The sequence below is a fragment of the Penicillium citrinum genome (assembly GCF_028827155.1).
Source record: "Penicillium citrinum strain IBT 23319 chromosome Unknown utg000003l:1.0-4596430.0:1.0-4598250.0, whole genome shotgun sequence".
NCBI lineage: Eukaryota > Fungi > Ascomycota > Eurotiomycetes > Eurotiales > Aspergillaceae > Penicillium > Penicillium citrinum.
In genome coordinates, this window is record NW_026622688.1 from 3,529,796 (window position 1) to 3,542,420 (window position 12,625).

The 12,625-nt window shown below is 46.4% G+C and overlaps 2 protein-coding genes across 2 annotated transcripts; one reads left to right on the forward strand and one right to left on the reverse strand.

The window, feature by feature from the left end:
* Positions 1 to 9,323: 9,323 nt before the first annotated feature.
* Positions 9,324 to 10,684, forward strand: N7469_004541 (G1/S-specific cyclin; the record flags this gene model as incomplete). Its single annotated transcript, XM_056643461.1, has 2 exons — positions 9,324 to 9,536; positions 9,596 to 10,684. 2 exons carry the CDS (start codon positions 9,324 to 9,326, stop codon positions 10,682 to 10,684), a joined length of 1,302 nt encoding a protein of 433 aa, XP_056502873.1.
* An 81-nt stretch (positions 10,685 to 10,765) lies between these two features.
* On the reverse strand, positions 10,766 to 11,068 carry N7469_004542 (uncharacterized protein; the record flags this gene model as incomplete). The annotated part of the gene is made up of 1 exon (XM_056643462.1): positions 10,766 to 11,068. One exon carries the CDS (start codon positions 11,066 to 11,068, stop codon positions 10,766 to 10,768), a length of 303 nt encoding a protein of 100 aa, XP_056502874.1.
* Between the last annotated feature and the right edge of the window lie 1,557 nt (positions 11,069 to 12,625).

The window sequence follows — 12,625 nt, forward strand, 5'->3', positions numbered from 1 at the left end:
ATACAGAAAGCTCCGATGTGGAGTAATCTGTTCATTACACGACGGGTATTCCCCACTTGTTTCTAAAGTCTAAGCCTACTTAAGTCTAGTTGTATTGAATAACCTGACTGCCCCGATTGCCTTTCATGTCTGATCAAACAGTTTTCTACGAAGGTAAGGTGACAGAATGGCTATCAGCAGTACCAAAAGCAGGATTTGTACAGCTGTGAGACCAACGTTTGATCTGACTGGTCGATAACATGTAGGAAACTTAGATAGATAGAGTAAACATAGCTCGCCTGCAGAGTAAAAGGGGCGGGGGAAAGGAGGTACAGTACCAAGAAAAATACCCTAGACCCATGGTTGAGCCTCCACAACCCAGCCCACCGGGGCATCGCGTTACCCAAAGGGGTCATATTGCCTTGACTATGATTTCGCGTTGCTAATTAGCACCACTCTTATTCGTTGTGGGGGTCTGAGAAGATTTTTGCTACGTACTGATATGAGATCCAGTTCTTGATGTCAATTTGACAGGTATTGAAGTCATTGACTTGGTGCAATTAGATTTGATCGGCAGGGATCAATAGCGCGGATGATCTTACGGTCTGATCTCGATGTAAAGTCAGTAATCTTGAACTTTCCGGTGACACCCCATCATTGATCTTTAAATTCCATAATCCTGGGGGAAAGAAATTCAGCGATAGCAACGTGACACGGTTTCTATGCACCTTGTTCACGACCCCAGAATATTGCCAGCTTAAGGATCAACAGACTGGACGAAATTGACGTGGTGGAGCAGTGCCCACATCGCGGTGCAGGAAAAGAAAACTTCACGTTATAGATCTCCGCAGAGGGGCATTACAGCAAAAAATTTTCACCGGTCAAGGGCAATCTATCATGTTAAACAAATACGGACGAAGTAAGGTTTCTTGGATTGGGAAAGATGACACTACATTTTCTTTACAATCTGGGATGGAATATGTGCCTTTTAAGGTTTCCGTTGGCGATTCAAGGTCAGGTGACTATATATAGAAATGATAGACTCAATTTAGTATCAAGACTAAATATATTCTTACAGTAGAGGATACCGATGTACTAGCATGTACAGTACTATATCCCTAGGGCAAATGGTAGATTCGATCGAAAGTTCCATTACCTGAGAAGAAGAACAGAACCGATCTAAGCGGTCACGAGAACAACACCAATCTCGGAAAATCCTGATGTACATACCGTACTGGCAATCGAAGACGTCTCTGTATCAGACACAAATTTCCGTTTGTGTGCGTATGGTATCCGCTCTATCCGATTTCCGCCACTCGTTCGCCGCTCCGTTTTTCACGTCAAAACCACAGTGGACCGGTGCGAAAACTTCCTGTCAAGGGAGCGGGGCGAAAGGCACAAACGAAGGACTCGTTGTTTCGCTGTATGAAGCTGGCTCGGATCCGTATTCATCACGACAAAAGTAGAGACTGCATAGATTATAGATTCACAGCTTGTCTTCCTCTACCGTGGTTTCTATAAGTCGGAACGGCCCTGCTGGATAAACCGTTAATTTCATGTGGAGCTATAATTATGTACTCGGATGAGCCAGAGGCCTTCCGTGGTTGAAAACGCCCTAAGTGTCGCAGCCATATACAAGTGGGACATGTTCGGCGAGGAAGACGACCACTCTTTATTACCATGTTTATTTAATCTGATACAGATGTATTTCGTATTTCTATTCTGCTGCAAGTCTCGGAGGCGGAGCTGTATGTACATACTATGCAGTACACAATTAGTTAGTTAGTTAATGTATGCACCTACATTTTGTAGTACTAGTCACTGCCTGTAACCAAATTTTTGGACATCTGAGTATTGTGTTTCCCAGCGGTAACAAGCATTGAACGACCCTGATAGATCGGTTTATTTGTACACGACTACATATGAGTTACTAAGTACTGACTGATCAGCAGCGAATACCTACTAGTTACTCAAGCTAGAGCAAATGGAAATCGATTTACGAAGCGATATCAAGCGCCAATACTTTACATTATGTCAATAGCAATTACATACATATGCTACGGTATAGATCATTGAAGGCTCAAAATACGCTGATCTCAATTGGGCTGTAGTTAGTACACACATCCATGAATGCAAAGAAGTCATCCTGTATACAGGATGTTAACTAAATGTCTAAGATCCATGTACGTACAAAAAGTCACAAAGAACCGAAGGACAATTACTAGAAAATCTTTGGCTTAGAGATGCCATTTACATGATGTGTGGCGGGGAGGCTTTCTCCCTTGCCTAGAGTAAGAACAAGACATGCAGGTACAACGACAGGGTTTAAGAACCAAACGCAGGATGTTGGGAGACAGACCGATAATAAAGTTATATCAATACTAAAGTGATGCTAATTTTCCAACACGTAAGGGGCGGTGATATCTGCAGATGATGTCTTTATTCTCTTTACTCTAACGTGTATGGAATATGCAGTATTCAACACTGACGATTCCCCCAAATACCAGGCGGCATTACCAACTGCTACTATGTATAGTACATTGTATATCCTCACCTCTGAACTAAAACCTCCTTGAAGGCCGTGATACTGCCCCTAGTATGTAAATCCCTTCCAAGACATGCATATCCTGGGTACTGGTAGATTAAGCTTCATCCCGTGCTCTTTTTATCGAGATTCGAATCTACATACAGGGTCGTTATACCTCGTTCCAGAAGTGGTAACTGACCATTTTATACAGTACTGATAGTAGTTCGTGGAATATGGAGAATTACCACCACGTAAGCATGTAAGTGACTGATGCATAGAGAGGTAAAAGCAGGTTACCAACACCATCTCAATAATTTGTCAGATCAGCCTGAAGTATATTGTACTGTGGGCGGTAAAAATGACCTGGGCCAGGGGGAAGCGAGTTCCAGACCACCCCGAGACGGGCGAATCCATACGCGCGAGCTGGGCCGATGCTATTCTTATGTCGGCAGTTGAAACCCAGATTAACAAATTGGTTGCTGAGGCAGCCCAGAGCAACGAAAAAGAAGAAAAACTGATATTGCTTAGTGCGAGCCAATGCGACCGGACGAAAGCCTGGGCATTCCCCTTTTACGGAGTCAGGAAGTATGAGATCTTCCACGTAACCGGGCGGACGCATCGGATGTACTCAATATATCAACTTCTTATATCCGAGATTTCATTAGCGTTAGCTATTCCATGAGTTTCCGGGCTACAGTATCTAAGAAATCTACGGCTCCTATTCTGCCAAAGGAACTTCACGCGGACAATGCATTGCATCCAGTCCCCCAGAACGGCTACGTACTGCATACTCCGTACTCCGTGTTCCATGCTATTGCCAACAACAGCCCCTTTTTTAGGAGCCTTGGACCACTTTGCAAAGGTACTGCTTTAAGGAGTACAGAAGTCCGTATATTACAATCAAATGCATTGGCCACAAGGCTTTGCATCTATGTTTTCATTGTGAGTGCCAAGATACGAAGGAAAGTGGATATCGTTCCAGAAAATGAGATTTGCGTTCAGTCTGCTGGTGGAACATGATCCCTGGGGTCTTTCGGTGGTAATTAAACAAGCGTCGCGCCGCGCCGCGCCTTTTTATTTTTGGACGTATTATGTACTATATATGGACGGCGTTGCCTTTACGTCAAGTTCAAGGGACACTAGTAGTTTTATTGCTTTTCGGAAATTATGCTACTGGTAAGCAGTTCTGGGCACGCGATACAGGTTAAGGTGAACAATTTACCTCATTAATGCGTATGAGGCTTCCTGTTCCTGTACGCCGTACTCCATACTCTGTACATAGTCCGCCCTTGGACCCTACCATTGGCCCCCTTTTGTCGCACCTCTGGTAGATTGTTGAAACTAGATCGGCGAGACGCTGCATGTTGCAAGACCTTTTGAGGAAATAACTCATGCATGGCCGCGTCTGAGAGAGACGATGCATTCCAATGAAGTTGAGGTATCTTCGTCGAGAAGCAATGTGCTGCCCAAAAGAAGCAACCACACACAGTTAGAATAGCCTGAAGTGGCTCCATTATCTGTCGGATGTCAGGTTGTCAGGTCCCTAGCATACCAGGTTAAGGATTCCGACTATTGAAGGCCAATCTGAGAGAATACTGTGCCCTGCACTGGACCGAGGGCATGCTTGCGATCTGCCTTTGAATTTTTTCGATGTCTATCATTCACTCACCATATTGGGACTTCTCCTTACGTGGTTAAGTCGTACAGTACAGATCCCAACCCGCTCTAAGACGGTTATTGGGTGTCACTTGTCTTCTTCTGCTTCCTGGCCTCCACGAGGGGTCAGCCATCAACAAGTGAAGAGACATACCCAGCGCCTATGTACATACATACAATCCCATCCTCGTCAGACCACTTGGTACAGATAAGGTGACTGATAATGTAGTAGACTGCCTTGATCTGCATTTCCGAAATATTTCACTCTGCACATATTATAAGCCGCGTCATTTGTTGCTACCCCTTGAGCGTTTATTGTAGACCTAGGTCATGATAGAGATCAATCTGGTCAAAAAGACTTCAAGATCAGCTCTTCTAAACATTGTAAAACGGCCGAGTCGCATACGCCCATGGGTGCTGGGTGTGGAGTCACAGTTGATACAAAGGGTCTGAAGTTTAAGCCTCTCTCTCAACCCTCAACCTTACAGAGTAACAAGGGACGAAGCAAGGAGACCCCACGCAAGCTCCGAGTCGCACCATGGGGTGTGGAGCGATCACGACTCGGGGTCTATGCTATTGGCGGGGATTCGCTGGAGTTTTATTTTACTGGGGATGGAGAATATTGTACGGAGTACATACTATGTACTGTAATCCATATATGACTTGGGACCATGGCTCAGGGGCACCGTCGCACATCCCCTTGAGACCCAACATCCCAGCCCAATTGTATCAGCCACTTCGAGCAAATGGGCAAACTTCTGGAAGATGAAAGGGATAAAATCGAGACATCTCACCTGTCCAAACCTTATCGAAGGCTGCGTAACCGGGGACAAATCAATGGGAATTACCTAGGTCTCACGAGCGGCCGAGGGGCAATGGTGGCAGAACATCCTACTACGGTTCCACATACGGAGTAGACAGTTATGTACTATGTAGGAGATTCATTGCGTGTACAACCGAGGGGTAATAACGTAGGTATGGAGATACGGAGTTAAAGAAAGCATGGCACAGCCTTGGACAAAGAAAGAAATAGTGTATGTAGATGCCAGCTGAAAGGCAGATAAACCGATTGTGGTCAACGCCAATCGAATCAAGTTCCATGGAAAAGGATCGGGGAACGTGGGCCCGGAAGTCTTGGGAGGGACCTGAGAACCTGCTTTTGAGGAGGAATTGTAGTCCCCCACATGGGAAGCGCAGGCGAGATGAGATCCCTGCAAGACCAAAGGAGAAAAAGAGGCTCGGATCCGGAGAGACTAAAAGGGGGATTGGTGGTACGGAGGATAGTAATGTACTATGTATGTATGTATGTACATAGTGGGACTATCAACCAGGAGAGCACCACAGCAAGAATTGGAGAAGCAGCCAAGACAGCTGGCGGGCGATGGCTGGCAGGCCATGAAGTCAATGCCAGGGCAATCTTGGACGGGCCAGTCAAGAAGTGGAAGCCACTGGTGAGTTTGGGACGCGACCGTATCGTATCTCGCAGAAAGAGGAACCATTCAAAGCCAATGCTGCCACTAGCAGCTTTTCTAGGGGGGCGGTCATCTCTGACCAGCCAACGGGAGTCATGGTGTAGTCTCCGAGACGCGGTACGCAAGTCGATCTTGGGGCGGAAAGATCGCTGTTTGATGTGTTGATTTGTATTCTTTGGGGCTTGGGGATGAGGGTTTCAAGCAGATCCAAAAGCAGCATGGCTTTGGGTATACTCCGTGGTAAAATTAAGATCTCGCGTTTGTCTCATTTTACAACCTGGGCAAGTGTACTGTACATAGTACAGCCCTCTGCTTACAGTATGAGGATGATGATTACTCTATCTAGAATAGTTATTTCTTTGTACGGAGTACGGAGTGCAATCTCGGCGATGTGGATCTCACTATAACATGAATGCATGTACGGAGTAGTAATGGCTATGGAGCACTGGATTTGTACTTAAATAACTATTAATTAATGAAAATACCACAATGTTTCCTCCGTAGATAGTAGGTTATAACAAACTATAGGATGTATTCAAGACCGTAGTAAAATTGAAGTACAAGTACACTTCTATAGAGAGCTAACTGAGAGGATCGTCAGACGATTTGCGTGGAACCGGCTAGGAGCAAATGCTGGATTAGGGAATTTACAAGAATTAACTACTTTTTTGATGTACCAGTGGGCAGATCGAAATACTCTTGTGTGTACTCCGTATGTGCGGAGCCAAAGGGGGAAGAAAATGACTGGGTCGCGGCAGACGGTCGAAAACGCGATCCTAGCATGACCAACAGGCTGCAGCAGTGTAAACGAGTACATAGTCCGTAGTATGTATTCATTTAAAAAAGACTGGATGAATGCAAGTTCAGATAAGACTGCATCTGAGGGATTAGAAAGTATGAGTGAATTGAACAATTGAAACAATTTGAAAATTATCCCCCCCCCCCCAAAAATAATAATAAATGGTGCTGGAGTGGCTAGTGTAAATGATTACAGTCGACATATCGTGGAAAGGCAGCGTAATGGACCCGTTTTCCCACGCGAGCAAGGGCCACTAAGGGCGGAGGGTAATTCCACTCTGTACATATGTCTGAGAACAAACAAAATTAAATATGTAAATTAAAATAAATATACTGGAGGTGAATGAGATAAGTTCCTGGTTATGGAGCATGTGGAAATGGAGTTTCAATTGTGTAGAAATGCAAAGCGAGGGCATGGTATCTATGAGAGGGCAACTGAGCACTCTTACTGGTGGTCAGCCGTGGAAGTATCGACGATACGCTCAGCACAAGTAATGGCCATACATACTTCAATCAGTGTTTGTTATACAATTCATACTACAATGTATGTGTATATCACAATTTGATGGATTTTAATTTTCCTCTTTTCTAGGGATACACTCCTTTACTCGACCAACTTATCCATACTCACCAAATACTGTACATAATCCATTAGTACACCCGTACGAGTCTCGGTTTCAACCGCGTCCTTGCAGTCCCCGCCTCCTTACGAAGGAAATACGTAAAAATTACCGTACGCAGGCCCCGTTCAGCCTCCACCCGGAAAGCCCGTCATGACGGTACCGCACAGCTACACTCTCCTTCTGTCTCAGCTCGACTTGCTCTTCTTCTTTTCTTTCCCACACCCGCCTGGAGAGAGAAACCTCAAATTCCTCCTCCTTGTACCTCCCCTCCCCTCCTCCCCTTCTCTTCGTCGATACCCTTTTCTTCTTCCTTTTTTACCCCCTCCCCCCTTTCCCTTCGACAATTTGTGGAGAGCTTGGAGTCTGGTTGACTGAGAATCGAGCCTCGTCTCAATCCTTCAGTCTGTACTACTCCTGTCAAGTCGAATCCCCTCTTCGACCTTGACGATCCCACCCAATTCGACTGTTTGTTAGCTCAAACGGCGAACCCTTCGTTCCCTCCGTCCACCGGTGCCCTCTTGATCCTCGGACGAAGTCGATCAACCTCCCTGATCCCGCTCCTGCCGGTTACACGAGCGACAGTGTGGGGAAATCATCTCGAATTTCATTCGGATGATTCGAAAACTCTGCGTTTTTGGTTTTCGATTGCTTTAGAGCCTGCTAGTTTGGGTGAGTTGTTGAGAGAAAAAAAAATCGATTGCTGTCCAGTGTGGGTTGCCTTGGTTGGAATGTCGAAATATCAGGACGTCAAATATACTGTGGGATTCTTCTTTGGACGGAAAGCATATAGTCAGAGAGACCAACACAAGAATATCGATCGTTCAGCAAATCTCTTTCTTCGGGGACAAAACCGCGAGGTCAATCAAAAAAAGGAGTCAAATGTCAATTGTGTGATGGATGGAAATTATATTCCACATTCAACCCTTATGCTTCGAACCAACGAATGTCTCGAGAAAGATATCACCCTCTTCAATCAATTGCAAGATACCTTAAGAGTGGAAGTGGATGAGATTTTTGTTCCATGCAGAGGGATTGCCCCATTGGGTTACCCCCAGGATTGAACCTGCACAGAAATGGAGTAATCTTCTAGCTGGGGAACAGAGAGGAATGCTTACTCCAGGACCCTGTTGTCAAATCCTGTCAGGGCACGACCTGTTCTTCAATGGAAAAAAGACCCTGTCCACTACTAGGGACTCGGTTGAACGAAGGGGGTCTGAAAATCTCCTCGAATTGGTGACATGCCGGGGCATGAACAACGGACGACGATCAACCACCGGGGCAACACATACATTCTACACGACAATCATTGTGGCTTTCATATCGATTGACATTACATGCTGACGCTGTCTTCTGTAGGTTTTTGTCTATCATCAGTGACTTGAGTGTCCAATCCGCTCCTTGTGTGTGGATGTCCTCGAGTCGTTGACCGACTTAACACCTCAACCATCACGGCCTTTATTTCAATCAACCTGGAGGTTCATACCGAACACGTTAACTCGTGAAGTGTACGTTGACATTTGTTTCTTGTTGCACGTTTCTCCCCTCATCCCCTGACGATCGTGGTTCCCCCCCTACATAGGGTTGTCCTATGTGCTGTGCCCTTTCACACTCCACATTCCTACGACGCATCGGCCCCAGGGGTGAAGAACGTTTACTCGTGCTTCATCTCTAGGACTGGCATCCCACAGAATCCTAATTCAACGGATTACTCCTGCGTTCTTGCCTAGCCTAGATGCCAGTCACGCCGTCACGGTAAGGGTTGCATTGTGCCCTCTGCCTGAAGGCTCGTTTAACTGGGTTAGTATTCTCCGAAGGAGCTAACTCCTCCAGTCTGGCTTGGATATCAAATGCCAACCACTTTGCTCGTGGTTTCTCTTTCTCATCCTTACACTCTTTCTTGACATTCACTTGGCTTTTCGTCGTTACTACTTCTACTTTAATCCTAATTGTTTAATCGTCGACCTCGTCGTCCGCTAATACGTTAATTACTTCCAACAGCTTTCGTCCTCGAAGACTTCCTCCCGGTAACCGGCCTTTCTTTCCGGCTTTCAGACTATTGTCTTTTCGCTGGTCCACTCCTTAATTTATACCAACTACTCAACAATCATTCATTCGCTTATCTTAATATCGACGACTGTCACTCTCTCCTTTCCGTCGTTACCTGAAATCATTCCCCGGTCTTCAGGTTCCCTCATTTGACGTTCGCAAATCTAATCGATTTCAATCGCTCTCTTGCAACCAACGGATAACTCGAATAATTTGACCATCATGGCTTTCACTCGTCCTCGTTCTAACTTCCAACCATGTGAGACCTTCTTCGTGGAGGATGACTATCACCGCGCTCGTGCCGACAGACAGGCTAAGCAAGAGCATGACAAGCTCGTTGCTCGTGAGCGTCAGTATGTCATCGCGGATCAATTGTCCCGTCTCACTAGTGAGGAGCTTCGTGACGATGTCTTGAAGCACATGCTGGACATGGACGTAAGTACTCTCTTTCCATCAATGACTCTTGGCATCCCGACTTATTTAGTTATTGATAGGGCCAAACTCTTCCCGATGTGGAATCGATCGATATTCAAACCGAGATTCAGTGGTTCATGCGTCCGTACCTCCTTGACTTCCTGATCGAGGCCCACACTGCCTTCCAGCTTATGCCTTCCACCTTGTTTTTGGCCATCAACCTCTTGGACCGTTATTGCTCCAAGCGTGTGGTCTACAAGAGGCACTACCAGCTGGTTGGCTGTGCGGCTCTTCTGATTGCCGCGAAGTACAACGACAAGAAGGACCGTGTTCCCACCGTCAAGGAATTGAAGTCGATGTGCTGCTCTCTCTACGACGATGACATGTTCATCCAGATGGAGTGGCACGTTCTGCAAACCCTGGGATGGACTATTGGTCACCCAACTGTTGATAGCTTTCTTCAGGTCGCTGTCTTGGATGAAGCCTACGACCCCGAAGTGGAGCACATGACCCTTTACATTTTGGAAATTGCCCTGTTTCACCGTGATTTTGTCTCCAAGCCATCCTCGGAACTCGCTCGTGCAGCTTTGGCCTTGGCACGCTGCATCCTCAACCGTCCCCAGCTCCGTCACACTGACTGGGCTGCTCAGTACGACTCGATGACTCTTGTTGGTCTTTCCCAGCAGCTTCACCAGCCGTCTTCGGTTGTCGCTCGCAAGTACGCCTCGGCCCACTACTCGCGCGTTTCCAAGATCCTGGAGCATTTCCTCAACCGCCAGGCTTCTTTGGCCAGCTACGCCCGCTGCACTCCCCCGGTCGAGACTCCTGTGGAGTCCAAGCCGTACAACGGAGAAATCGGGCTTGCCACCCCTCAGAAGTCCCAGCAGTTGACTGCTGTCCCGAATGGATACATGACCCCTCCTGTTACACCGGAAAATGGGCCTTATGTCTCTGTTCAGATTAGCAATAATGACCCGACGCAGGTAGTTCCCGCTGTGAATGTCTGCTCGCCTTCACCTGCCCCTGAAGCTGAGATGCAATACATGTCGACTGAGGCCTACCAGCAACAGGAGGCCATGTACATTGCTCAGCAACAGCAGCAACAAATGCAACAGTTTGCTCCACAGTCTCAGATGGTCATCGACCCCACATATGCGGGCGCGATGTAAACAAGAAACAGTTCACTCTAGAGGCAGCGGCGCCCCCTAAAAGTGTTTCGGCGTCTTGCACATATTCTTCGTGCGCCTCCTTTATTTCGCCTGCATAGAACTCCGGCGGATCTTTTGCTCTGCGTTGGTTCTTGACCCCGCTAATACAACCTCTAATCCAATGCCGCAGCCTCTTTTGGATGTTGAGCTGTCTTGTTCGCCATCTTGATTCGATACCATATAACATTTCACTTCGACATCATACCGCTTTGCATTCGGCTTTGGTTCCCAGAACCGGAGTCGAGACCAGCCATTTTTTTCATCTTCTTGTTCCAAAAATTGCATACCCCCTTTTCTCTCTTTGTCGCCCTTATCATCAGGGCCATCATATGCATTTATTCTCATTTTCCACATAGCATTGCAAGAGCGAGCCTGATTTTGATTTTTATTTGTGATTGTCATCTGCATTACCCCCATTTTCCCCAGCACACATCTTTCCATTCGCATATCTGTCGTCGGGATACTCTTATCCTGCACGACATTCTTTTTCCTGCTGCGCGCCCGTTGGCGCTGCGCATTTGCATTCCTCACCACCCAACTCCTGACGATCTTTTACAGCAAACCCCCTGCCTCACCCCTGTCACCACTGCACCAACCCTCAGAAGAAAAAGTCTTGAATGTGTCTCGCCTGCATATCCTGCTAAGACTCAGGACATGCACTATACTCGCCCCGACACCTCTCATACAGCACGTGAGAGGCAAAGGGCAGATAGGTACGGCACCACACAAAAAAAGCAAAAAAAGCGCGAAAATCTTGCAAAAAACAACGTTGCGGTCTTATGGGGATTCATAACTGAGACCTGAGATTGATATTATCCCTCTCCCCCTATCCATTGTTTGTGTACCTAGTCGATCAGCCCGTTTCTTGGACTCGTCTTATACAAGGCAAGTCGGTGAACCTGTGCTGTGATATTTTCTCTGTGGATTCGAGACGGCCTAATGGCCCATGAATGATATCCAATTTGTGGAATTTTTCAACTTTGCAATCACGTAGATGTCGCCTAGATGTTGTCGGTCATTTAATAGTGCGATAGTGCGTGAACATTAAGAAGCTTAGGCGACCCATGTAAGATCGGTCGACTGAGTAAAGGATCTAAACAACTGTAACTGGTAGTGAATGAAATGCACGCTCTCATTGTAACTTCATTAGAACCTAATTTCAACCTCGTCCACTGGAATGGACGAGGTTGAAATTGACTAAGTGCGCTATAATACCATGATAAGCCCGGAGGTGGCTCAGGCATCGTATAACGTATTATTCATAACAATCTCGAATCTTACACAGTTTAGTGGAACTTGAGACTCAGCCTGCTATTTCAAAGGTTTGAAGACGCATGAGTAAGGTACTATGGCCTTTGTGTGTACCTTCAATTAGAAGTTGAAGATGCGCATCATTGGCAGATGTTTTGTAAATATATTGAGGCCCCGGGGCTGGCCCTTCATCTCCGAAGACCACTGTAACCCAGATACCTGAACCTGAATTCAGGTACAGAAATAGGTATTTCTAAGCTTCAATCTCAAAGAGACCCTTATATAATATTATTATTACCAGTATTGGTAGATGGTAGCTATTAGCGAGATATTGACATCGTCTTTGCAGGCGTGAGTCTGCCGGCAGACCTTCCATTCCAGACATACTAGGAGCGGACTACTGAAGATACTGGTGAGTTCCCAGCGATCATGAGGCCACAGAACCTGAAATTACGCTAGAGTCTGTGCTTGTCAAACGCCAGATGGGGAATCAATGCCGGAACCATCGCTGAGGTTGTACGATATCACACTGCGTATCTTCTGATAGCTAATCTTGATCCCGCAAACGTGTGTACAAGTAGCAGCCAGGCAACTCTGGCCCACAGGAAGGTACATCAATGCTGGCAATATACAAACCACACCTTATTGGAA